Source organism: Pomacea canaliculata, linkage group LG10, assembly GCF_003073045.1.
Source record: "Pomacea canaliculata isolate SZHN2017 linkage group LG10, ASM307304v1, whole genome shotgun sequence".
Classification (NCBI taxonomy): Eukaryota; Metazoa; Mollusca; class Gastropoda; order Architaenioglossa; family Ampullariidae; genus Pomacea; species Pomacea canaliculata.
Genome location: NC_037599.1, coordinates 5,043,981 through 5,066,988, shown reverse-complemented (window position 1 = coordinate 5,066,988; position 23,008 = coordinate 5,043,981). Strand labels below are relative to the sequence as shown.

The 23,008-nt window shown below is 36.7% G+C and overlaps 3 protein-coding genes across 3 annotated transcripts; 2 read left to right on the top strand and 1 right to left on the bottom strand.

Annotated features, from left to right (window-relative positions):
- Window positions 1–752: 752 nt before the first annotated feature.
- LOC112573391 (transcription elongation factor A protein 1-like) lies at window positions 753–8,036 on the bottom strand. The gene is made up of 9 exons (XM_025253706.1): window positions 7,902–8,036; window positions 6,935–7,003; window positions 6,388–6,499; window positions 5,215–5,451; window positions 4,988–5,041; window positions 4,592–4,746; window positions 3,911–4,057; window positions 3,526–3,597; window positions 753–3,328 (listed from the first exon to the last, which is right to left on the bottom strand). Exons 1-9 carry the CDS (start codon window positions 7,968–7,970, stop codon window positions 3,320–3,322), a joined length of 924 nt encoding a protein of 307 aa, XP_025109491.1. The 5' UTR covers window positions 7,971–8,036; the 3' UTR covers window positions 753–3,319.
- A 41-nt stretch (window positions 8,037–8,077) lies between these two features.
- On the top strand, window positions 8,078–12,325 carry LOC112573392 (integrin beta-1-binding protein 1-like). The gene is made up of 5 exons (XM_025253707.1): window positions 8,078–8,398; window positions 8,889–9,065; window positions 9,304–9,399; window positions 9,835–9,978; window positions 10,271–12,325. Exons 1-5 carry the CDS (start codon window positions 8,339–8,341, stop codon window positions 10,334–10,336), a joined length of 543 nt encoding a protein of 180 aa, XP_025109492.1. The 5' UTR covers window positions 8,078–8,338; the 3' UTR covers window positions 10,337–12,325.
- A 374-nt stretch (window positions 12,326–12,699) lies between these two features.
- Window positions 12,700–20,151, top strand: LOC112573390 (mRNA export factor-like). The gene is made up of 11 exons (XM_025253705.1): window positions 12,700–13,151; window positions 13,567–13,668; window positions 14,000–14,095; window positions 14,218–14,310; window positions 14,755–14,841; window positions 16,268–16,354; window positions 16,757–16,828; window positions 17,351–17,458; window positions 17,852–18,031; window positions 18,670–18,864; window positions 19,105–20,151. The coding sequence occupies exons 2-11, from the start codon at window positions 13,579–13,581 to the stop codon at window positions 19,192–19,194; spliced, it is 1,098 nt and encodes a 365-aa protein (XP_025109490.1). The 5' UTR covers window positions 12,700–13,151; window positions 13,567–13,578; the 3' UTR covers window positions 19,195–20,151.
- The last annotated feature ends 2,857 nt before the right edge of the window (window positions 20,152–23,008 follow it).

The window sequence follows — 23,008 nt, the reverse complement described above, 5'->3', positions numbered from 1 at the left end:
GGCCACCGCATGACATTACAATATGTGGCAACACTGCAGAGAAGGTGACAAGTCAGTTTAGGGTCTGGCACAATGTTAAAATGACAGCTCCAGCATCTCCCACACCCGCTTGGCCAAGCCTATACGCACGAAAACTACCTTGCTGCAGCCATAGTCTGTACATGCACGAAGCTGCCCAGCCTTTTGCACCTCCCCTCACGCCCAAAGGAGCCTCTGATCTCTTCTGTGCTATGGCCTTCGATGATGTGTGAATCACGAGGTGCCACCTCCGTGTAGACCAGCAGTTTGTTTGGATCTGTTGTCAGACACAAATTTTAAGTAAATTCAATTTCATCAAGTCTTATCTGATGATACTGGTAGTAAATGGGTGTGGTCAATTCATCAAGTTAAATTTCAACACAAACATGTTTAGTTCTCAATTCACATTTTCAGGAATCTTCTAGTCATCTTTCATTGCTTTTCAAACCTTTTTCTATTCTTTAACTCCCTATGTGTACAGGGCAGGCTTGATAATAGTTGGGGGGGGGGGAATTGTTCTACATTGAGCCAGCAACTAAGGCTATATCACGGCAGCCAGTCCTGTAAACAGATGCCACATCATGCAGAGAAAGAACAGCGTGCCCGAGACAAGAGCTGAACCCAGGAAAGGGGTTGATAGCAGCTTTCGCTGATGACTGTATGTAAAACAGTTAATTATTCGCCCCTTCACACTTTCTCTCATTGGTACAACACAGAGAAATTTACACACATGCTTAAAATTTGCCAGTAGCATTTCCATTTTTATTCTCCAACCTGACCATCCAAAACTGCCTTATTTCATAATTCTTAACATGTCCAAGCAAAAGGGAGCAAGTTTAATAAAAATCCAAAGATGCTAACATTTATAAGAATTAACATGACACAGTAAGATTTTTGATTAGCAAACATATTCCAAAGTAATCTTTTTACTCTTACTGTGAATGCCTTGAGCAATTAGAGTTTGAGAGAGAAGGCTGTTAACTCTAACCCTCTTGTTTAGGCCAGGAGGGGCTTTACAATTGTTGCTACCATGCACTATCTACAAAGGCTACATTAATCATCTTTCAGATAGAATATACAATATCATGCCAGATTTTAGTTAATATAAGCAATAAGTTCTAACAAAGTCAAAGAGGAACTTTGTAATTTTCTGTCATTCTTAAGATCTTGCAGACTGGTCTATTACATAATAATTTATAAATTTCTTCCCACATATTAATTTTCTTTGTGTCATAGACTGCTATTTCCATAAAGTGCTGTTAATCATTTTGCATTATGTGGCCACACAGAAAGGAAGGTGTCAAGTCAAAGTCCTAGAAATGAAAAATACAAGCTACATGAAAGGAAATCCTATTACAAACACATACAAAACAAAAGAATACCTTTGTGAACCGACTAGCTGCCAAGAGTTAGGTCTTCCCCCCCCTCCCACCACAAATCAAAGCCAAAAAAAAAAAAAAAACAAAAAAAAACAAAAAAACAAACAACAAAAAAAACAACCAAACAAACAAACAAAAAAAAAACACAACCCACCCCACCAAAACTGGGGCAACAAATCCTGGACTATAATGACATTTTAGCCTCCCTTTCACATGACTAGTCTGCAGAGAGTGAATATTTCAGCAAACACAAGTTTCTGAAATCATGGCAGTGATCTTATCCATGGTGTACAACAGTCCAAACCATAATAACATTACAAGCAGCCTCTGATGTGAGACAGTGTCATAAAAACCAACAAGAAACCCTCAAACTTTCATCTAGATGGTATTACCAGAGGAGAGGGTGGAAAAATAAAAAAACAAAAAAAACAAAAACAAAAACCCCAAAACATACGAGATTAGGAAAAGCACTGTAACAGTGATTGATGTAGTATTCCCTCAATCTTTCTCATGCACAGCCTCTAAAATGAAAAATTCATAACAGATTGCAGCCCACAACCATAAACACATTATTGCTGCAAGAAATACATACATTTAAAGAAAGGTTGCATTCTCTAAGGGGCACAACTGCAGCACAAAAATACTATTAGCATGAACAAAGCACAGTGTATTGTTATGCCTAGCACATTTATTTTTTGCTAAGGGTGGGGTTAAATTTAAAGCTGCAGGTGTTGCACCTCTGTGGATGAGTTTCTTCAAAGGAAGTGTTGTGAAATGTCTGAAAAAAATTGCTGATTTTATCACAATGTATGCAGAAAGCATAAAAACAGTACTCTATCATATCTTTAACAATGGTGCAGCAGTTTAATTTATTAAAACTCTTCGGAGATGTGGCAAAAATCTTCTTACACCAAGTTGTGCTGTAGTATGCATCAAACAATGTCCAAGGATCGATTCACAAAGGGACGTAATTCTTTAAATCTTAAGCTTAACATTTTCAAACTGACCATCTTCCTTTAACTATACAAAGCCTAAGGGACTCAACTAATATCAAGACCACCAGACGCACCACTACTAAGCAGCCAGAAAATTCGTCATAGAAGATGGCAATTTTTACACTAACTTGTGCAAAACCTTCATAAGTTTCTAGAACCGCAGAATTGTATGGCCACACATAATGATCTCTTTGGTTTGTGATTTCCTGTGCAGAGAACTATTTCTGGAAATGTAAACTGAGTGCAGACAAGAAACTTTGAAAATGTGATGATCACAATGTGGGCAAATTTATCAGACATATATAATCTTGATGTAAAAAAAAGTTTTTTTTACATTTATTAGCATCATTATGCTTGTTTTCAAGAGGTGACTTTCAAGAAATGTGTTGAAAACCAGCGGTTTATAATAGTAGAAACAGGTGATGAATAAAGATCACACACTGGATCTTAGACTAAAAGGCATATTTTTTCTGTTCTCAACACATATTGCAGCAAAACTGTCTAAAGATTTACCATTTTTTATAGCAATAACTTCAACTATAGACTTTATAAATAATTAAATTTCTGGCAACGGATTAATGTGTAAGACCTCACAGTTAAAACAGAAGTATTAATCTCTCTCGTGTCTCGTCTCAGTACAGTTTTCAGCCCTTTTGTGACTGCCATCATACAATTTCTGTCCTGCTCAAACTTGACTATTTGCCAAGCTTCCATTCAACATGCTGCTGCCAATAGTTATCACACTAGCCTGTTGGCGATGTACAACACCAAGGAGATTCAGTGAACTCCAGAGCTTGCAGTCTTTTTCTGTTGCACAATGAGGTGACACTGTGAAGATGTTCATGCAGACTGATGATGGCGTTGACACAAACAGCTGGCCTCATTAAAAGAACCCAGGAGTAAACAATGATGAAGTTCATTCACTCATCAGCAAAACTGAAACAACAATAGAAGACAAGACATAATGAAACAGACTGTGCAATCCTCTCAAGCTATGGTCTCTGCATAGCAGAGATCTTTAGGTACAAAGATCAGGACAAAATAACTCTATTAATAGATCAGCATGATCTTTCATATTCACACACACACACAAAAAAAACCTTTCATGCTTTCAAATAGCTTGCACTTCTCACCTTCCATCGATGACCACACATATTACAAAGAACAAATGTTGTCATAGGTTCATCTGCACTTCTTGTCTGGACCTGAAAAAAAAATTATTAACGCAGCTGTCATTCCATTCTTATCAAAAAATAAAAATGTAAGATTTAAAAAAAAATTCAAAATAAAAATAGTTGAGAAGCTAGTTGTGTATTAAAATGGTAGTTTGTTAGAGGTGTGTACTTTAAACTCAAAGGAAAATAACATTCAAGGGGATAAATTCATCGTCTCATTATCTTAATTAACCTAATTTCACATTTTTAATAAGTAATGACAGCAGTTTTAATACAAATAACAACATACAACTATGCAAAAATTTTAAAAATTTCAATTCAGGCTTTTGCCAGTAAAGCATACCTGATTGTATGTGCAGTTACTCTTGCCACATTTACCACACTTAAATAGGTCTGTGCATGTTCCTCCTGTCTTGGCCATCTGGTGGTCATTAATGGCTTCTTTGGTCAGCTTTGCTCTGAGTTGTTTCATCTCATCACTGGCCATCTCCTGTCAACAAATTGCTTGCCAATGTCACTTTTTGGAACAGAACTGGTGTAGTCAATAAAGACAAAATCTTTGCAGCAAAATTTATACTCAACAGTTTTACAACTTTTCCTGACATTGAAGTAGACAAGAAACACGCACACATACTAGGTCAGGTACAGGTATAGAGCTGCTACAGGTATGGAATCACAAATCATTAGTTCAGATTCAGAAACAGGCAATGTACATTAACAATGCAAAAAGATCTACAAATATATCCTCAGCAAAACAACACCCATTTACCCAGTCACTAGTGCCAAACGCATTAGATTTTGTGCACCGAGTCTCATTCTTCACATTCAATGGGAAGTCAAAAGCTTGTCCATTATTTTATACACACTTTTATACAACAGGATGATAAAACATAAAATCATGAAACTGCCTTCAAATTTCTGATTGCACATCATATAAAGATAACTGTGCTGAAGAGTTAGAAATCTGCATAATGCACCATCTGTCAGCAAATTTATTTGTGATGCCTCTTCTCTAACTGCTTACCTCAGCTGTCATTGCTGCTATCTTTTCTGGGGAGATAAGACCAATCAGGACATTCTGGCGGAGTTGTGGGTTCCGTGAGTCTTTCAAATTGGCCACTCGACTTCGGACTCTATTCTTATATTTTATGTCTGTATTTTTAAATTCAAGAAATATTGCTGCACGCAGTTAAGAAAATACATGCCACACAGAAAAATAAGAATTTAGGATATATTCACAAGAGGTCGACATATATGTAATTGCATACAACCAAGTTTAGAAAAAGAAGCTTTATGAGTCCCATATTGTGACCAAAAATCACTAAAAACTGATAAACGATTTTAAGATTTGTTGGGAAAAAAGGATCAAGCAGAAAGTATGAATGTTTAAAATTTAAATCACTGTCATTTGAAAGGATACCATCTTCAATGCTGGCTGCTAGTTTTTCTGGATCACCTCCCCCTTCTTCCATTTCTGAAACACACTTGTTCAGATAAAACCCAATCCATCATGCATAATCTCTCTTCTCATGCACACATGACAAATAAAACTCTATATATGACAGTTTACAACCTGTTCATGCAGTAATGTCATCACTTCTAATAATCCTGTGCATACTTATCTAATACTGTTTCACAGTAACCAACCTCCAGCTTTAAGTGCTGCAGCTAGCAGCTCCCGGCATTTCAACCTGACAGCATCCTGTGTTACTGATGCTGTTACAGATCCTGCTGTTTGCTTCTCATCTCTGTCATTCATGCCAAGTGGGGGTTGAGAATTTCCATCCCCGCTCTCTCCCCCGTCGTCCATTCTTTGTGAGCTGTTGCTTCGAGAAAGTGAGGAGGTAGATGACTGTCGACTCATTCCTCCTTGACTGCCTCCATCTAAAAATTAAAAAAATCAAAGCACACGTGCCTTTCAAAGAACATTCCAAAAGACAGAATTTCTGAAGTGAATAGCTCCATTAAACCTCCCACTCTCTCAAATATCCAGTGCAGTGTCTGCCATGGTCTTTGGAGTATGCATTGCAATAACAGCAAGCCTGTTCTTGTGACATGGAACCTGAAGTCTTAATCTCTCTTTTCCAAACAAGGTGATAATAATAGTGTTTAAAGATGTTTTTATCTTGGTAATTGAGTAGTGAAATTTGCTCATATTTGGGGACTAGGTATCTTGATATGGACACAATTTAAAATAATTTTGCACTTGCACTGGCCTGTAAGGAATTGATAGGAACTATGCTACTCCCATACTGTCACTTAAAAATACTGCAATCTAGTAAACGACAAGGGCGCTAAAGAATTTACTAAAATCCTGAAGAATGAGACTGCAAATATGCACTACGTTAAAATTATACTATTATTGTCTTAATTCCATAGATGTATTCACTGCTACATATTACAAATGCACAGTATGCACAAGTGGTTCACATGCACTTATATGATACAGAGTACAGCATAATCAATAACTTATATTAAGATATTTCTAATTAAGCAATATGATAAATTAGTACAAAACTATTTGTAACTCTATCCAGGCAGTTTGCTATGAAAAAAATATACGTCATGAATATGTTGCCTAAAACAGTATAAACAAAGGGAGATAAATATTTATATTTTGATAGAAATCCAACAGGATTTACTTCCCTTTGCGTGTGTGTGTGTCGGAAAAAATACACACTTCCAAAGAGTACTTTATTACTGCCTTCTCATGCTCAAGATGACTGAAAGATCATTTAAATCAATTAAACTTCAAGTTTTAATCTTTTATTGTTCTGACATCATTCAGAAGAGAAGAAATTGTTATGCTTCTGTTAATACCCCCTGGTAGGAGCTTTTTCCAATTTTTGATGAGTGTTTTAGAAAGGGAGACCACATCATCACTGTTGCTGGCCTTTCGAAGATTGTTTACAGTCATGCCAATTCGTGTTTTCTGTAAAATAGTATTATTTACATAAAAGAAGAAGCCAGTTAAAATGTTCTGACACTAAGTGAATGACATACAGCAAATAATATTTAATCTGACACTTTTTACTGTAGCAAAAAATGTATATTCTGCAAAAATCAATTACAACCTATTGGAACATTTAAAATGAAATGATTCCACTGGAACCAAGTACATCAGCATCCACTGTGCCACCAATTTTTTTTTTTTTTTTTTTTTTTGGTGGCATTAACATTTTGGGGCTCATTCAAAAACCAAATTTTTACTTTTCATTCCTTATACGTTTTCTGTATATTTCCCTTCGACAAGTTATGCAAAGGCTGCCATAACTTTGATATCTAAATGTACCTGTATCAAAAAGTTTTAAAAAAAATTTGTGATAGTTTGCATACATGTAAATAAATAGTCAATAGTTCTAATTACCTGCAAGACATCAAGAGTCATTTTTAAATCACGAAGAGCCTTTAACAAGTCAAGTGCAGATGAATGATCCTGAAACAATTTTATTTTCAAGTGAGAGATCTTAGAAGAAATTGTAAATAATAGTGAGTTCACCATAAAAGATAAAAACATGGTGCAGTAAATATAGATATTAACTATGCCAGTACAGTCTTAAGATAAAAAATTTTTATACCAGAGGGAAATTCAGGGCATTACACTTCATTAACACTAAACAATCTGCCAGAAAGTCTAGTGTGATAACAAAAAAACAAACAAACAAAATCACAATGCAAGTCATTACATAAGCATATTTTATGACATAAAAATTAGAAGATTGGTTATGAAAATAAAATAAATATGCAAAATATCTTACAATGTCTTTATTATCAAAAGGACAAGCAAAAAACATTTCACTTCCTCTCAACTAAGTCTTATTTAAGCTATATGTTCCCTAATTTATTTTCTTTCTTTAAAGCCTGAGGTTTCTGTACAACTACAGCACAATGTTCTTGGAACTGGTCTGCATTATAACTGACTTAATTGGCTAAAATAATTTATAATATTCACTATTCCACTTTTTTGTCGAACCTAAGTAATTGAATTCTGCAACTAATTCGACAAAAGTGAAGTGTAGTTTGGAAGCTGACACAATAAGACTTTATACCCACATCATTGTTGTATTTGACGTCCATGTACAGCAACTATTTTTCCACTTTAGGGTAAAACTGAACTAGTTCTGAAGTGTTTTGAATGCAATATATACGACACAGTCATCGGTTACCAAAAAAAAAAAAATTAGTGCCAACACAAGCTTTTCTATAAATTTCAAATGCACTGAGATAAATCATCATAGTAAAACCAATGTTACTAAAATGTAGTGTGTGTTGTGAACGTCATTTTGAACTGAGCAGATCCATAATGCACTAATGTTATATTTTCTAAGACTTACTGACGTATCACTGTTGATAAGCTTTTCAAGTTTTTTTCCTATGCGGATAACTTCATCTTCGCATCCCATGGTGAATGCAATGTGGTCTTGCAGTCCGCCGAAGTTTCTCAAAAACGGAAGTGTCCCTCAGACAAACTGTAGAGTTAAACAAAATGTGGATCGGTGGAGGAGTCGGTAGTAACTGTTCATATACGATTATAAAATTCTCTCCTTGATATCAGTTTTATAGTTTTTGGAATAATAAACTAAACTAAAGACAGATAATTTTTATATTACTTAAATCGTATTTTTAAAAAATGTATCCACGACATAATCCAGTTTGCAGTTATTATTTCCGCTTTTGGGGTCAACCACACGCTTGAGCTAGAAACTAGACGAAAATATGTAGATTTATACATTTTTTTACGCGAAGAAGACTGAAAGTATAAAATAAAAAAATGTTTAAAAAAGTAAAAACTCGTAATGCGCCGACTGGAACTTCTGAAGATACGCAGATGGTAAGAACGGCAATATGAAACATTCCAGTAATGAAATAGGAAAATGTTTATAAACACGAAATCCAAAGCACCTTCAATTCTGCACCCTAACGCAAAAAATGTGTTTAACACACCATCAAAATTATTGTACATAAAGCTGACAACATACTTACGTCTGGTGACAAGCATCCACCAAAAAAAAAAAAAAAAGCTGCAAACTGCAGGGCGTTTTTCTTTGAGGGGGTGGTGTAGGAGGGGTGATTTTATTGGGATAAGAGAATAGCATTACAACATATTAAAGAAAACGTCGTAGAGCAGCCTGACGAAATCGCTTAATGCAGCTTTGCAGAATGAGACTTTAGATCTTTTGATAAAAAACATGACATTGGTTTTTTTTAAAAAAAGGATGGAGCGCGCGCGTGTGTGTGGAGGGTGCGGGGAATAATTGTGCGAAAGGAAGCAACACTCATAATTTTTGTAATAATACTTGACCAATGGACATCTTTTTCAGAGTGAATCTAGCACAGAAAATTTAACCAAAGATGGTAAAGAAACAGTGGATAGAATTTTACACCAGAAGGTTCACTTCAAATTATTTTATGTGGGATCAGTCGTGGAGATAAGTGGCTTAAATTCAACACGACGAGACACAGAAGCTCAGCTTGTAGACTACATTGAAGAAAAACAGGTAAATGTTTGATTGAAAAAAGTATTTTTAAAGCAAAATTTCAGATCTGGTATATCTGTGAAACATGCAGTTTTATGATTTAGTAAATGTATGCGCTAGCAGAATCCACAATGTTTTTGAATAATTATAACTTTTGCTGGTTATAGAGCTATTTTAAGTCCTTCAGCGCTCTACTACTGATGGAGTTTTTATTTATTATGTTACACCATAAATAGTTAGATTATAATTTGTGTTTCAGATTGAAGGCAAACTTAAACTGCTTGTCTCAGAAGATGACAAAGTCATAATAAATGTATCACGATATGGAATAAAAGTTTTGGATACGTCTGGTCAGGTAGGCAGCTAGATATACACAGTTTTTGAATGACAAGATTTTGTAAACATGTTATTATATAAATTTTCATGTAACTTATTATTGTCCTCTTTTATTATTTATATATTTTGTATTTAAACTTATTAGTGTTTGAATTTATATTATTGTTCAACTTTTTTTTTTTTTTAAATTTTACAGTAGACATCTATATGTATTCTGATTCAGAGAAATGATCATAACCTGTTATATAAGCCAATTACGTTCAGCAAAATGGCAAATGACATTCAGTTATTTGTATCTTGTTAAGATGCCAATACGCGGTATTTTAATCTTTCAAAGTCGAAGTTTTCCCCAAAATTTTAAAGACACTTTTTTCTGCTTTTGATAGCTTTAAGTTGAAAGTTGCACTCTTCAATTCAAAATACTGCGAACAAAATATTTCAATTTTGCATTTAGGAAGTGATGCAGAGACATCCTCTCCATACTATTTCCCAGTTGATCCATTACACAGATGGTTTTGGAAAACCAAACATTGCGTTGAAGATAGGGCAGGTGGGAAAGACGGTCTTCAACTGCTATGTTTTCCAGTGTCATACTGAGGTTTGTTTGTGGCTGTTTTGGATTGTTTTTTGTGCACTCTCATTCTTGGGTTGATATGTATATTTGATTCACAGTCCTATGCTTGTACTACATATCCTATAGTATTTTATTTCTGTTGGCCCAGTTCTTATTATATTTGTCTGCAACCATAATCCATAGAAAAATAGTTATATTTGGTATAAAATAAATATAGTACAATATAAATGTTTCACTTTGTTGTTATGGTGGTTGTACATGTAAAAGTTCACTTTATGCTTTTCATTAAATTCTTTATGATTCCCTTTCATTTCAGGATCAAGCACAGGCTATTTGTCAGTGTGTGCGGAGAATTTTTGATGCGATCACTGCCAAATCATGAAGAAATGTCTGCGATGGTGTTAATTACACCATGAGTTCATCACTGTATGAATTTAATGACCATTTAAATTAAAGTCAACATATACAGTGGGCATGGCTTAAAAGAATGTTCTTAGTATATGAATGCCAAATATTTACAGGTATATGGTTGTGTCCTTGCAACCTGGTCTATGGTTTGCATGATGTCCATTGTTACTTCGATGAGATGTATATTTCAGGCCAGTGGAGATTAGTCCTGAAGAGGCTTGTATTACCCCTTCACTTACCTTGTGGAATGGTGTTGCAGAGTTTGTTGCCTTGTACCCTGCTTCTAGCCAGATAAGACATAGGGTATCAAATAAAAAGCATGTCCTTTAGCAGGATTTTATTATTTTCTGCGCTTTTTAAGAAATAAACGTGAATATACATACGACCTTTAAATAGGTATTGGCAGCAAGATAATTTTAATGTTGATTTATCCTAACCAGACTGTACGCTGGCGTAGTGTGCGACTGTATTTACTCTTTGAGTGTCTCTGTTGCATGTGTGAATGGATATTAGAGCAAGCGGTCAGTTGCCCTTGACGTGGCAGCCGACGGCCCGCCACTCTTGCCTATTTTGGGCGACAGTGAGCAGGTCCTGTACATACGGGACGACCAGCCCAGTCATTGACGATCGTGTCAGTTCTTTCTCTGGCTACCGCGGCGTTCGACTATCCTCCAAGGTGCTGTGAGGGGTCGCATGACCAAAGAAAACCACCTTTAATCATTTGACTGTTGAAAGTATAGGCTCCTGGTGTCCTACGAGTCTGTAAATCTTATTTCGTAACCTGTCATTGGTTATATGTTCTCTGTATGAGATTAGGAGCAGCCTTCCTCAGGCACTTGGTCTCGAATGCCTGGATTCTTTCCATGTCGGTGACCAGAGTCCACGCGTCACATCTGTAGAGCAGGATCAGTTTTACCAGGGATTCGTGCAGATTGTACCTGGTAGTGAACTTGATCATGACTATACCAGATCCTAACTAGCTTAGCCATCGCCGCTGCTGCTGTTGCGATCCTGATGTGGAAATTGGCGTGGAGCTGCTTTCCTTGGAGAGGGAGGTTCCCAAGTACTTGAAGCTGCTTACCCCTTCGAGGTGTAACCGTTCATAAAGATCTCTGCTTTGCCGTTGCTATTGATCATAACTTTGCTCTTTTCAGTGCTGGTATGCATTCGGAAAGTCTGCTGGTGAGGTCTTGTATATTAAACAGCACCGGTGATAGGAGACATCCTTGATGTACGCCTACTGTGGTGGGAAAGTAAGCTCATATTTGGTTATCCAGCAGTACTGCACTCGTTGAACTGTTATATGAACCGATGACTTGAATAAGGCCTTCTTCGATGTTAAATTTTCACATTACTTGCTATAGGACCTTGTGCCAGACTCTGTCGAACGCCTTTTAAAGGTCAGTGAAGTTGTGGTAGAGGTCACGTTGATGCTGCAGATGCAACAGTTGAAGATCTGCTCAACTGTGTCTATGTGGTCTGAAGATAGCATGTTCTTCCGCTAGCAGTTCCTTAGCGGCGTTGCTGATGTGGTTCTGTGTAACCTTTAGTACGACTGCTTGGATGGCTAATAATGCTTACGGTTCTTTATTTCCAGATGAACTGCAGCTATATAAAACGAATTTACACATAGCTGTGCCTTTTGAATAAAAATAAAGCATTGGATGCGAAAGAATGTTAGTGCTGTATAAAATTATACACAGTTTTTGTGGACATTTTCATGGTGCTTTTTTTTTAAAAAATGTACAGCAGTTTATATGATACTTAATGTTGATTTCATTTTCTTCAAGTTCACCAGTTTTTTTTTTTCTTTATGGCAGTAGTGCCTGAAATTCTGTGATGCAATTTAAAATAAATGTTTGAAAACTTTAATGGATGGAAGCCTATCTTTATTAAATTTACAGCAAATTTGCCATAAATGAAATATGTATCAATCATTAAAATAAAAATAGTATTGATAATGGTTGTTGAATTACGAACGTTTGTGAACTGGATTTTACAAAAAAAGTGTTTCGAATTTGTGATGTTTGTATTTTGTATGCATGAGAGTTCACAGATAGAAAATATGTTTCCAGTGCTTCATTGAACTGAAATTCAAATTTATGAATTATACGTTTTACTTTCCCTTGATAAATTGAAAAAGAACGCTGATGTGTTACCCATAGTATTGCTTATAGCTGATCGATTGCTGAACAACTGAAATTTTAGTGAAATTTGAAATTACATCTCAGTTTATTTTTAAAAGAGGTTGGACAAAACTGCTTGCGCATACAACTAAGTACTATGGCATAAACAGTGGCATAGGAACATGGGGGCAGCCGTTCTCAAAAAATAAACTGAGGGAATAAGAATATCCTTTTGCCCCCTCGTCCACTGTCAGCATGGAGTTCTCCACACACTTCACAAAGCCGAGCATCTTAATTCCAATTATAATTAAGCCACTAATAAAAAAAATGCAATTTTCATAAATGCACTTCTTAGACACAATGCCTAAAACAGAACACACATGCATCAAATAGCTGAGCTTCTAACATTAACTACTGCAGATATAACAATATTAGCTTTGATTTTGACACAGCTCCAAATCACCTTACTAGTTGAGATAAAGGAAACAACTTCCTCGGCTTACTTGCGCTGCCTGCCATGTGGATGCCTATTTTTAGAATCACGTATGGACGCTTGAGTTTACTTCCGGTCTGTAGTAAGAACCGCGCACGCAGCGTGAAACGGGTGCCTGTCATTTTAAGGGATTGAAAAAAAAGTATTACCAGGTCTCATACTTTAAAAAGGTAACAGTGCGTAATTGTTTTTGATGTGTTCATAAACAGTTACAGTTTTGCGTATTTAGCGAGAACCAGTTACAACTTGTGCTCTGTGATAGTGAGTGGTTAATTTATATACTCGAACAACTTGTCGCAGATCACAAACATTGCACAACTTTCAGTTTTCTGTTATCCTATATTCGCGAACGATATATTGCTTTAACATATTTCTTATTTTTGATTGTTTAGACCCCCGTTGAAAGTGAAACAAGGTAAACCTTGACTGGCATAATAATTTGTGTCGCTGTCGGAGTCAAATTTTATTCACACTGTATCTCATGCAGTTTTATCCTCAGATGTGGAATTTTACTGTGAGATAAAAGGCTAAACCGTTTACAGAGCCAGAATGTTATTGTATTCTTATGGCTTTTTATAATTCCAGATTACGTCCAAGATGAGTTTATTTGGAGGAACATCATTTGGTCCGACAAGTGTTTTTGGGAGTACCACTACTGCAAACACTAATCCCATGAAAGACATAGAAGTAAGCAATAAATGCGGTACTCGCGAGACACCTGATGCCACGAGCTTTACCAGCAAGGCCAGATTTTAGCCAATGTATAACAACTAAAATATCTTATGGCCAGTTCATAAACAACAGATCACACTCCCATTTGTTCAATCTGCTGTGCTCCGCTTCACTCTGTTCAATAAAATTTATGTAACACTTATGGTCATTCACCTCAACATGATTTCACGTGTGCTGCCTAAGTAATACATTTCCCATGTAAGTAACGTAGTATCAACTTAAAAAAAAATTATTTCACTGATGTGTCCCCAAGATTTCATTCTCCAGCTTGCATTTTTTCCACCAGGTGACTTCACCTCCTGATGACAGTGTCAGCTGTGTCAAGTTCAGCCCTGGTGTTTTGCCATCCACTTTTCTTATTGCCAGCAGTTGGGATAACAAGGTAGTGATTGTTGTTGCGATGCTTGATTCACAGGTGAAAATAATTAATGCTTTAAATAGCTTTAAGACATGCTGCTCAGTCTAGACAGTGCATTGACACCCCATATTTATGACTCGCTTCAGGTCAGCTGTTGGGAGGTGCAGCAGAGTGGCCAGACAATCCCCAAGGCACAGCAGACACATGCAGGACCAGTTTTAGACGTAGACTGGAGTGATGTAAGAAAAAGTCATGCTAGACAATATCCTGGCGCTTGTATTTGGTGTTGATTTTGCATTCTAAATTTAAGGAGTGAATTGTTGAAAAAAAATATACATAAATGATCCATATAGTCACCTAGTCATCCACTGCAACACATGATTGCTTACAGGGCTAACTTCTTTGCTGTGATACAGTCTTAGTTGCTGGCTCAGCCTCAAACACCCCCCCATAATCCCCTGCAGCACATGCTTGCCTACATGTGCATATACATCCACCCATATATCTATGCACTTAATATATCAGAACTGTACTTTAGTAGCGCATGACAAAATTTGTATCATTGTTAATTCATTTTGATAAGACACATTTCACTAATATTTCTATTTTTATAGTCTAACTTTATGTGAGTGAAAAAATCCATCTTTGTTATGAGATGCAATAGTGCTTGTTTTCTTTTCCAGGATGGGACAAAGGTTTTTACAGCATCTTGTGACAAAACTGCAAAATTATGGGATTTAAACAGCAATCAGTTTGTTCAAGTAGCTCAGGTGTGTATATAAGCCAAAAATGCATATCCACTCAGGGAATATTTATGTTGCTTGGCAAACACTTTGGATTGCTCTAGAAATGTTTCTTTTGTGTACAAACTTCAAGAAACTTCAATATGTTCTTTATTTCTGTTGCTGAGCAATTAGAAGAAATTGAAAACTGTTGATGAATATAGAATATCCCATGGATCGTGCGCTGTTTAAAAAAAAAATTATAATATATGGTATTTAATTGAGTGATTTTTTTTTCTTTATGTTACCAACATATATCAGATATCTAAATATCCTTGTAGTTCAAAGATGCCTCCACTCTGCCTACTACAATTCTTGAACCACGGCCAGATATGTTATCTAAATATTTTCTGGAAAAAACTGACACCATCAGAGCATGACTGAAACAACATTTTAACAACCCTTTTTTTCTTTGGAAATCTTTAATAGAGTCTGTGCTTGTCACTCAGTCCCAGGTCAGGGAGACCATCACAAACTCTCCAGAGAAATCTTGCTCTCTTGACCTGATCCTGAATTTTCTCTGAATGAGTGCCTCGACTTAATTTCATATATCACTAGCATTATCAGTCACTCTTTGTTGACTGGTGCTGTATCTGTGTTGTTTAAGCATACCATCATCAACCCACTTCTGAAGGTGCCCAGTCTCAAAACAATATCATAAACTATCATGATAATTCCAGTATTCTTTTTCTGTCCAGAATACTTAAAATGCTTGTCCAGCCCCTGAACCATTTCAGTTGGCCTATGTTGAGAATCATTTGACCTGATGGCATTGCTGCAGGTGGTGAAGGGCTTAACTATCTGCTTGCGACATAATCACATCATCCTACTGTTGGTGCTAGACCATTATGTACTTCTCCAGTTTTTTATTTACTTTTGACCCCTCTGGGACAGTTTCAAGCTTGTTCTGGTCCTATCTGACTGATCGTACCCAGTCTATGATAGTTGTAGGCATGTCGCAACGAATATTATTTTTTACTGCAACACTACAATATGCACACATTTATCATTCTTTCACATCCACCCAACCAAGAAACTGCCAAATAACGAAGAACAAAGAAATATAATAAAAATGAAAATAGGTAATAGAATTATACATATTTGCAGCAATATTGCGAGATCAGTGACTATGTAAGTGTTATTTACAACTTTTAAATTTCCTTAACACGCTGTGACTGGGGTTGTTTTCACTTATGGCGTCATCTGTTGACCTGTATGTTTCCTTTTTATTGACTTTCGTTGATAGTCTTTCTTGTGCTGTGCATTGCGCTTAAATCCATCATTTATTACCAATCATATGCGAAGGACGGGTTTTCAAATTGGAAGGGATATTATTGTGATATACATATACATTAGATTGCATTGAAAAATATTTGTTAGCTTTTGTCACAGTTTATGAATTGCTTTATTGCAGCATGATGCTCCAGTGAAAACTGTTCACTGGATTAAGGCACAGAACTACAGCTGTCTTATGACAGGCAGTTGGGACAAGACTTTGAAGGTGAGCTAGTGTTGTGATGGAAGTCATTAGCTCATAATAAGAGATTTATAATTCATGCATGCTCGCTCTTATTCCTTTCTCCCTCTCTCTGTCTTTGCTTGTCTAGTAAATGGATCAATAGATGATATAGTAAAATGGATCAGTGGGTATTATGATAAAATCAGTGGGTAATGATATAAAATGGATCAGGGGTAATATAAATTTAAAAAGGGCATCAGCACTTTTTCTTCTTGTAGATGTGGATGCCCTTACATATATTTTGTATTGCATTTATGGGGAATAAAATATTTTGAAAAGTTTTTATGTACTTCATTAAACTTTATAACTGTTTATATTTTGTTAGTAATCTTTATATTTTTCATTGATAATGTTAATTGTTAATGGTGACCTATGCTATTACAGTTTTGGGACACAAGATCAGCTAATCCTATTCTAACTGTTAGCCTCCCAGAGAGATGCTACTGTGCAGATGTGGTGAGTGATGAGTGGAAATGAGGGAGAGGGAGAATCAGTTAATAAATTATGTGTAAGAAAGATTAATGTGAACTTGAGATTACTTGACACGTTATAACATGAGAAAAGTGGAAACATTTAGAGAGTACCAACATATTGTACAAGCATAATAATAACTGCATAATGAAACTCTGCAGTAAGCTTACAAGAAGTCACACTTTTTACTGTGCATAAAGCTGGCGAGCTAATATAAAATATGAGATGCTTGGTTGTGCAATTCTATAAAAAAGTTTGTTTTTTCCCCATTCTTCACCTATAACTGCTATTAAAAAGTTCATAGTTAAGAGGTTTTTACCTGCTGTGAAATGAGTAAATTGCTTAATGTTCAGGACAATTTTGTGAACCAGATTTCATAGCAATCCATGCCTTTCACTATTTTATTTAAATCAACTATTTATATTTAGTTGTTGCATTATCTGAGGATTGTTTTTACAACTAGAGTGCACAACCACTATATTATATTTATCTTTATATGGTCCACAGAAATACCCTATGGCAGTAGTTGGAACAGCAGGTCGTGGACTTATCATATATCAACTTGAAAATCAGCCTCAGGAATTTAAACGAATGGAATCTCCTCTAAAATATCAGGTGAAATAGGCTTCATGGATTTTTTTAACACCACAGAAAGCTCTAGAAAGCCATGTTAAGTAAATTTGATTTAATTAGAGGATATAGATCAAAGACATTAATGGCGGAATAGCTGAAATGAAATATGCACTGATTTATTTAATCGTGCTTCAAGGCATTACCGTGAATTAGTGTTTTTCTCTGACCACTGTCTTCATTGTGTATTTGATACTTTTTTAACCAGTGAAGGAATCTTATGCTTCAAAAATGTTTTCTTTTTGGTTTTGGTTTTTATTGAGACTTAATATTTGTTTTTGGGATATGAAAACTGTACCTCTACCTTTGTGTGCATGTGTGATGGAGGACATAAATAGTCTTGACTGCATTTAATCTTTCCACAAATTTTCCTTTTAGCATCGGTGTGTCAGCATTTTTCTAGACAAAAAAAGTAACGCCCCAACAGGCTTTGCTCTGGGCAGCATTGAGGGTAGAGTGGCCATTCAGTATGTCAATGCCACAAACCCCAAAGACAACTTTACCTTCAAGTGCCATCGGTCAAATGGAACTACCAACAATGTTCAGGATATTTATGCTGTGAGTTGACCAGTTTATGTGAAATAGAAATCAGATGTAAATCTGGTCTAAATCCTGCCCAGATTGAAATTTCGTATATTTTAGACTAGTAAATTCATTTATATTTTTCTTGCTTTTGTTTTCATGTACATGACTCATTGCCTACATCTTCTTACTCTTCCTGCATCCAGGACAACAACATATGGCCACAGGATTTTTAGTAATTGTGAAGCGAAACAATGAAACTCTCTCCTTTTCTTTATCCACCATCTGCCCACTATTGAATCCTTTAAACGTTCACTGAAAACTCACCTCTTCCGTAAACATTACTCCTAACAACCTTTCCCACCATGCTAGTCCTTTTTCACACCATTCCTTTTGCAATTTCATGTTACGGTCAGATCTTGTTTTTTTTATTTGATTCCTCTTTGTGTTTTCTGTATTTGATTTTATTCTTTGTTTAGTACCATTGTTTATTCTTTTATAGTTCATATGTTGTTTGTTTTCCTGTCCTCGTATGCTGTCCCTGTTTCATTCTTTTTCTTAAGTGCTGTTTTTTTCTTGTTTTTCTTTTTACTTCTGTGTAAAGAAGGACACAATTTTTACTTGGATAAGATTGGCATAGTCGTTAAAATTTGTTTTCTAATGTGCATTATTAGGTGAACGACATTGCTTTTCATCCTGTCCATGGGACATTAGCCACAGTTGGCTCTGATGGCCGTTTCAGTTTCTGGGACAAAGATGCCCGCACAAAGCTAAAGACATCAGAACAATTTGACCAGCCCATTACAACTTGTAACTTTAATGCTCAAGGAAATATCTTTGCCTACGCTTCCAGCTACGACTGGTCCAAGGTATGTAAATGTGATCGAGTATTAGAAAATCTCTTATTTACCTAAAGATAATCAACTGTCTGGATACTTTATCATAGGTATTCAACTCTCAGGAAGAGTGGAATTGTAGATTTGAAAGAGTGCATATCTTAATGAAGTAGTTGTCAAAAAGGTGTAAATTTACAAGTTCTGATGAGTTGGCTCTGTGTGATTCGTATTAGTAGATATTCATGTATTTTTTATTTATTTTTGTTTTGGCAGGGCCATGAGGGATATGATCCACAGAAAATGAAGCCCCATATCTTTTTACGCCCCTGCTTTGATGAACTGAAGCCTTCTAAGCGTACCTAACTGCATTTCATTGAGCATCTGAAAGATGTTTCTCAAGGCAGTACTTCAGAAAGTAACACGAAGGAAGGTGCTCCTTGTGTCAAAAGTAGAGAGATTAACTGCAGAGAGACTGCAGAGTGCCTACAATGAAAACATGCTTTTGACACAGTGTTTATGGCATGTGCTGTTTCCTAAAGGACCAGTTTTTGTCATGTTCTATTTCACAGCTCAGCTACAGAAAAAGGTGGAGCACATGAGCTGTATTTGTCAAACATTACCCAGCAAAGAAGTGAAGAAGAGATATAAGAATGCTTCAAACTGCACACAGTGATCTTGAGGATTTGACATCAGTTATGATATAAAGATGAACGTTGCATGCTTACAATATACAAGATTTTGTTCACACTTTTTTTCAGCTTATGCCATTTAGAATTTGTATCTCCTAAAGTCTCCAGCTAGACCATTCAGAAGCTGTTCATTGTTCTACATGAGATGCTCAGATCTTTTGCTTTATCACCATCAAAGAGAGTTGTCAGGCTTAGACTAGTCTTTAGTCTGTGCAGCTTTGTCTTAAGACCTTGTCAGTCTGGCATGCAATGGATCCAGCAAGCAACATTCAGCAGTCAAGATATACGAATCAGAGCATCATGTTTTTGCATGGGTGTGTTTGTGTGTGTGATGTATGTTAGTGTGTCTATGATTGGTGTGTGTGTGTTTTTTTTTTCGTATGTATGGATGTCTCTCATGGCTTGTTAGACCTGGTATAAAAAATTACTTTTAATACTTGAAAGGAAAATTGTTAAGAATTTCATGTGCAAGTGGATGCTCAGTTTTTCCCACAATATTTGATGATAGCTTTGTTTATAAATCACTTATTCTTTTAATTTTTGGGGGAGGTAGTTAGCAATTAAATTGTTAGAGAAGATTTAAACTTTGTATTTTGTTATATTCAATGGAATATTAAAGCTTGAAATATAGTATGGCAAGTGCTTTATGTTTCTAAAGTAAGAGTTTATATAGATGATAAAAGGTAATCTTAACGAAGGTGGCACAAGTAACAATGAATTAAGCACCAATTCGCTCAGGCAAGGCAAATGCACTGCACTGTTGACCTGTGTCAATGCGTTTAGATGTTGCTCACTAAATCACTAAATATTAGTGATGCATATTACATTATTTTTACTTTTGTGTGAAAGAAAGAAAAAAAAATAAAAGATGTTGAAGAACTTAAAGCATGTGGGTGGTTTCTTTTTATAACATACATACTTTTTGTTGTTAAATTTTAGGTTTGTTTTGTTTTAGTATTTTAGAGTTCTTTCCAAACTCTTCTATTTGATGTCTACATTGTCCATGCATTTTCCTTTGATTTTCAAGGTCAAAGCCACCTGAAGAAATAGGAGTAGGAAAGGCAACAAACTGTTGATATTTCTAGAGATGGATAATAACATGCGTGCGAACGTATTTGTGCAACTTGACCTATTTCTGACGACTTTTAGTGCTTTTGTAATTTCACTCACATGGCATTAATTTACAGAAGATTAGTGCTTAAAGTAATTTATTATTTTTTGCTTTGACAGTTATATTTTCTTAACATTTCAAGAAAACGAGTATAGGAATACCGTTAGTAATACTAGGGTTTATTTGGAAATCATGATTATGACACTGTATCTTTCCACATGTCTCAGCGCAAGAGGAGTAAGGGAAAGAACTCAGCAGATCCAGAATTTTTCTCATTTTGGGAGTTGTCTCCCTTAGACCGGTTAACGCGTTCAAGGCTGCTTTGCCTGTGTGAATGTCCCAGCCAAACAGGAGTAAGGGAAAGAACTCGGCAGATCAAGAAATTTTTCTCATTTTGGGAGTTGTCTCTCTTAGACCGGTGAAAGCGTGCAGGGCTGCTTTTAAACTTGATGGGTCGGCCCTACGCCTTGTCTGTCCAAGACAGAAATTCTTCTTCTGCTCACAAATCATTAAATACAAGCATAACATATAGTATATATATAAACTTATACACCCGTAGAACGATATTTAACACCTACACCACACGCGTTAGCTACCCTGAGAAAAATGCCAGGTAATACAGGACAACATAGGCCTACGAGTCCTTGTGCTTTTTATTTGGGATGGTGATGGCTGCTGGCACGAAGGACATCAGGTTAGGTATAGGCATTTTACGCTCACGTGGCACTTTGTAGCGCCTGCCCAGGGTAACAGCTGAAAGCTGGAGTGGAGAGGGTGTGTGCTGTCTGATGGGATGTCATCTTTTTGACCGCATGAAAGCGCAAGTCAGAAAGTGGTGTACCAAAAATATTATTTGCCTGGTGGATGAATCTGGCCAGCCTTGCCTTGTTTTTGACGTGGAGGTGACCATACTAAACGACCATGTTAAAAGGCCTAGCTCGAGCTGACGTTGGAACTGCGAAGTTTCTTCAAGAGGTGCACGTACCGACTGGAACGATAATATATGTCGGAAGTCAGGCGTAAGACAAACTAATTTTTTTTTCGGAAGGACACTGATTAAAACACTCCAAAATTGTAACGAACACAGCTTTCATTAAAAAAAAAGCGTCAAACGAGAATATTTGACGGAGAACTGAGTATCCACCTCTGATCAGATTTGGACTCATGTCTCAAACTTTGTTCTCAAATCGCAGTTCCGGGCCACAGCTACATCCACTGTAAGGGTGTAAAAGTGTCCTTGTGTCTTGATGCTACGTCATACCCACCCACCAACACACACACCCCCCTCGGTATGTAGACCTCCTCACCCCAAAGAAATGTCAGATGTGTCACATCACTGGTAAAGCGACAGACTGCGTACCAGCGAGCAAGAACCGAGCAACAGAGCAGGAACTGCGCCAAGTTTACGTATAGGGACAGGTGTCAAGAGGAGAGAGCCTACCTGGAGGCACAAGGGGCATGCAGTGTGACAGATTTGCTAGTGTTTGCTGTCTAGGATTTGCGTTTGCCTGTTGCCTTCCAAATGAGTGGTCCAGAGCACATTCACCAGGCATCAAGAACTCCCGCACAGAGAAGGGCTGGATGTGTCTGTAGGCACTGAGACAGGCAGTGTGCGTGGAAGTTACGCATGTGCTTCTGTGTGTGCGTGCGTGCATGCGTGTTTAAAGCAAAGCCACGATTTAAAAAAAACGATCATGTTCTGTCCAGCAACTTTTTTTAATCTCATCTCTTACTTTTCTCACCCGTTTGATGTGTGTGTGTGTTTATCCCCAGAAAATATTATAACATGCCTTCATTATTATACGGAAGGATAAGCCACAATAATAGTGCACGTGTGTAAATACAAGCACCGTGTGTGTGAGAGAGAGCTTTCGTGGAGTCTGACGGTCCTTTGAATAAACACGAAAGGTTAGAAGAAAAAAAAGATTACTAGAGGCCAAGGAAGATTTGGGCGACTAAGGCGACCTCGGCCAACCAAACTGCAGCAGTACAGTGCCCTTGTTTCCCAAGGTCGTGTTGAAAGGTCTTCGTGAACTTTGCTGATTACAAGAAGTAACTGCCAGAAATTAGCCGCCGATCCGTGGTACAAGAGACTTGCTTGCACATAAAACTCTGTACTATTCTCACTTTCTCTTTCTGTGCTTCACACACACAGGAACTCGCACGAGTAGATGGTTAGTCTACTCATCCGTCAGATTGAGGAAATGGCAACCCTTTGGCCAGAAAGACGAATAAAAAATACAAGGAAGGAAAGCCGCCAGAACAGCTACCTGTATCAGACTAAGCATCTTGTGTACCTATATCATCAGGGTGGTCCGGTGGCCTGTCTCCAAGATAGTGAAGACTGGCGTAAAACAACAAATCGCATATCCCCCTG

Bases quoted from the DNA above. Each gene is read 5' to 3' on its own strand.
- LOC112573392 (XM_025253707.1), top strand. From the start codon at position 8,339: ATGTTTAAAAAAGTAAAAACTCGTAATGCGCCGACTGGAACTTCTGAA. The intron at 9,066-9,303 runs GTAAATGTTTGA...TTTGTGTTTCAG, and splicing joins ACTACATTGAAGAAAAACAG to ATTGAAGGCAAACTTAAACT. The intron at 9,400-9,834 runs GTAGGCAGCTAG...TTTTGCATTTAG, and splicing joins TTTTGGATACGTCTGGTCAG to GAAGTGATGCAGAGACATCC.
- LOC112573391 (XM_025253706.1), bottom strand. From the start codon at position 7,970: ATGGGATGCGAAGATGAAGTTATCCGCATAGGAAAAAAACTTGAAAAG. The intron at 5,452-6,387 runs GTATTAACAGAA...TTTAATTTTTAG, and splicing joins GAAAAAGCTCCTACCAGGGG to ATGGAGGCAGTCAAGGAGGA. The intron at 5,042-5,214 runs GTTGGTTACTGT...AGTGTGTTTCAG, and splicing joins TGCAGCACTTAAAGCTGGAG to AAATGGAAGAAGGGGGAGGT.
- LOC112573390 (XM_025253705.1), top strand. From the start codon at position 13,579: ATGAGTTTATTTGGAGGAACATCATTTGGTCCGACAAGTGTTTTTGGG. The intron at 17,459-17,851 runs GTGAAATAGGCT...TTTTCCTTTTAG, and splicing joins AATCTCCTCTAAAATATCAG to CATCGGTGTGTCAGCATTTT. The intron at 18,032-18,669 runs GTGAGTTGACCA...GTGCATTATTAG, and splicing joins ATGTTCAGGATATTTATGCT to GTGAACGACATTGCTTTTCA.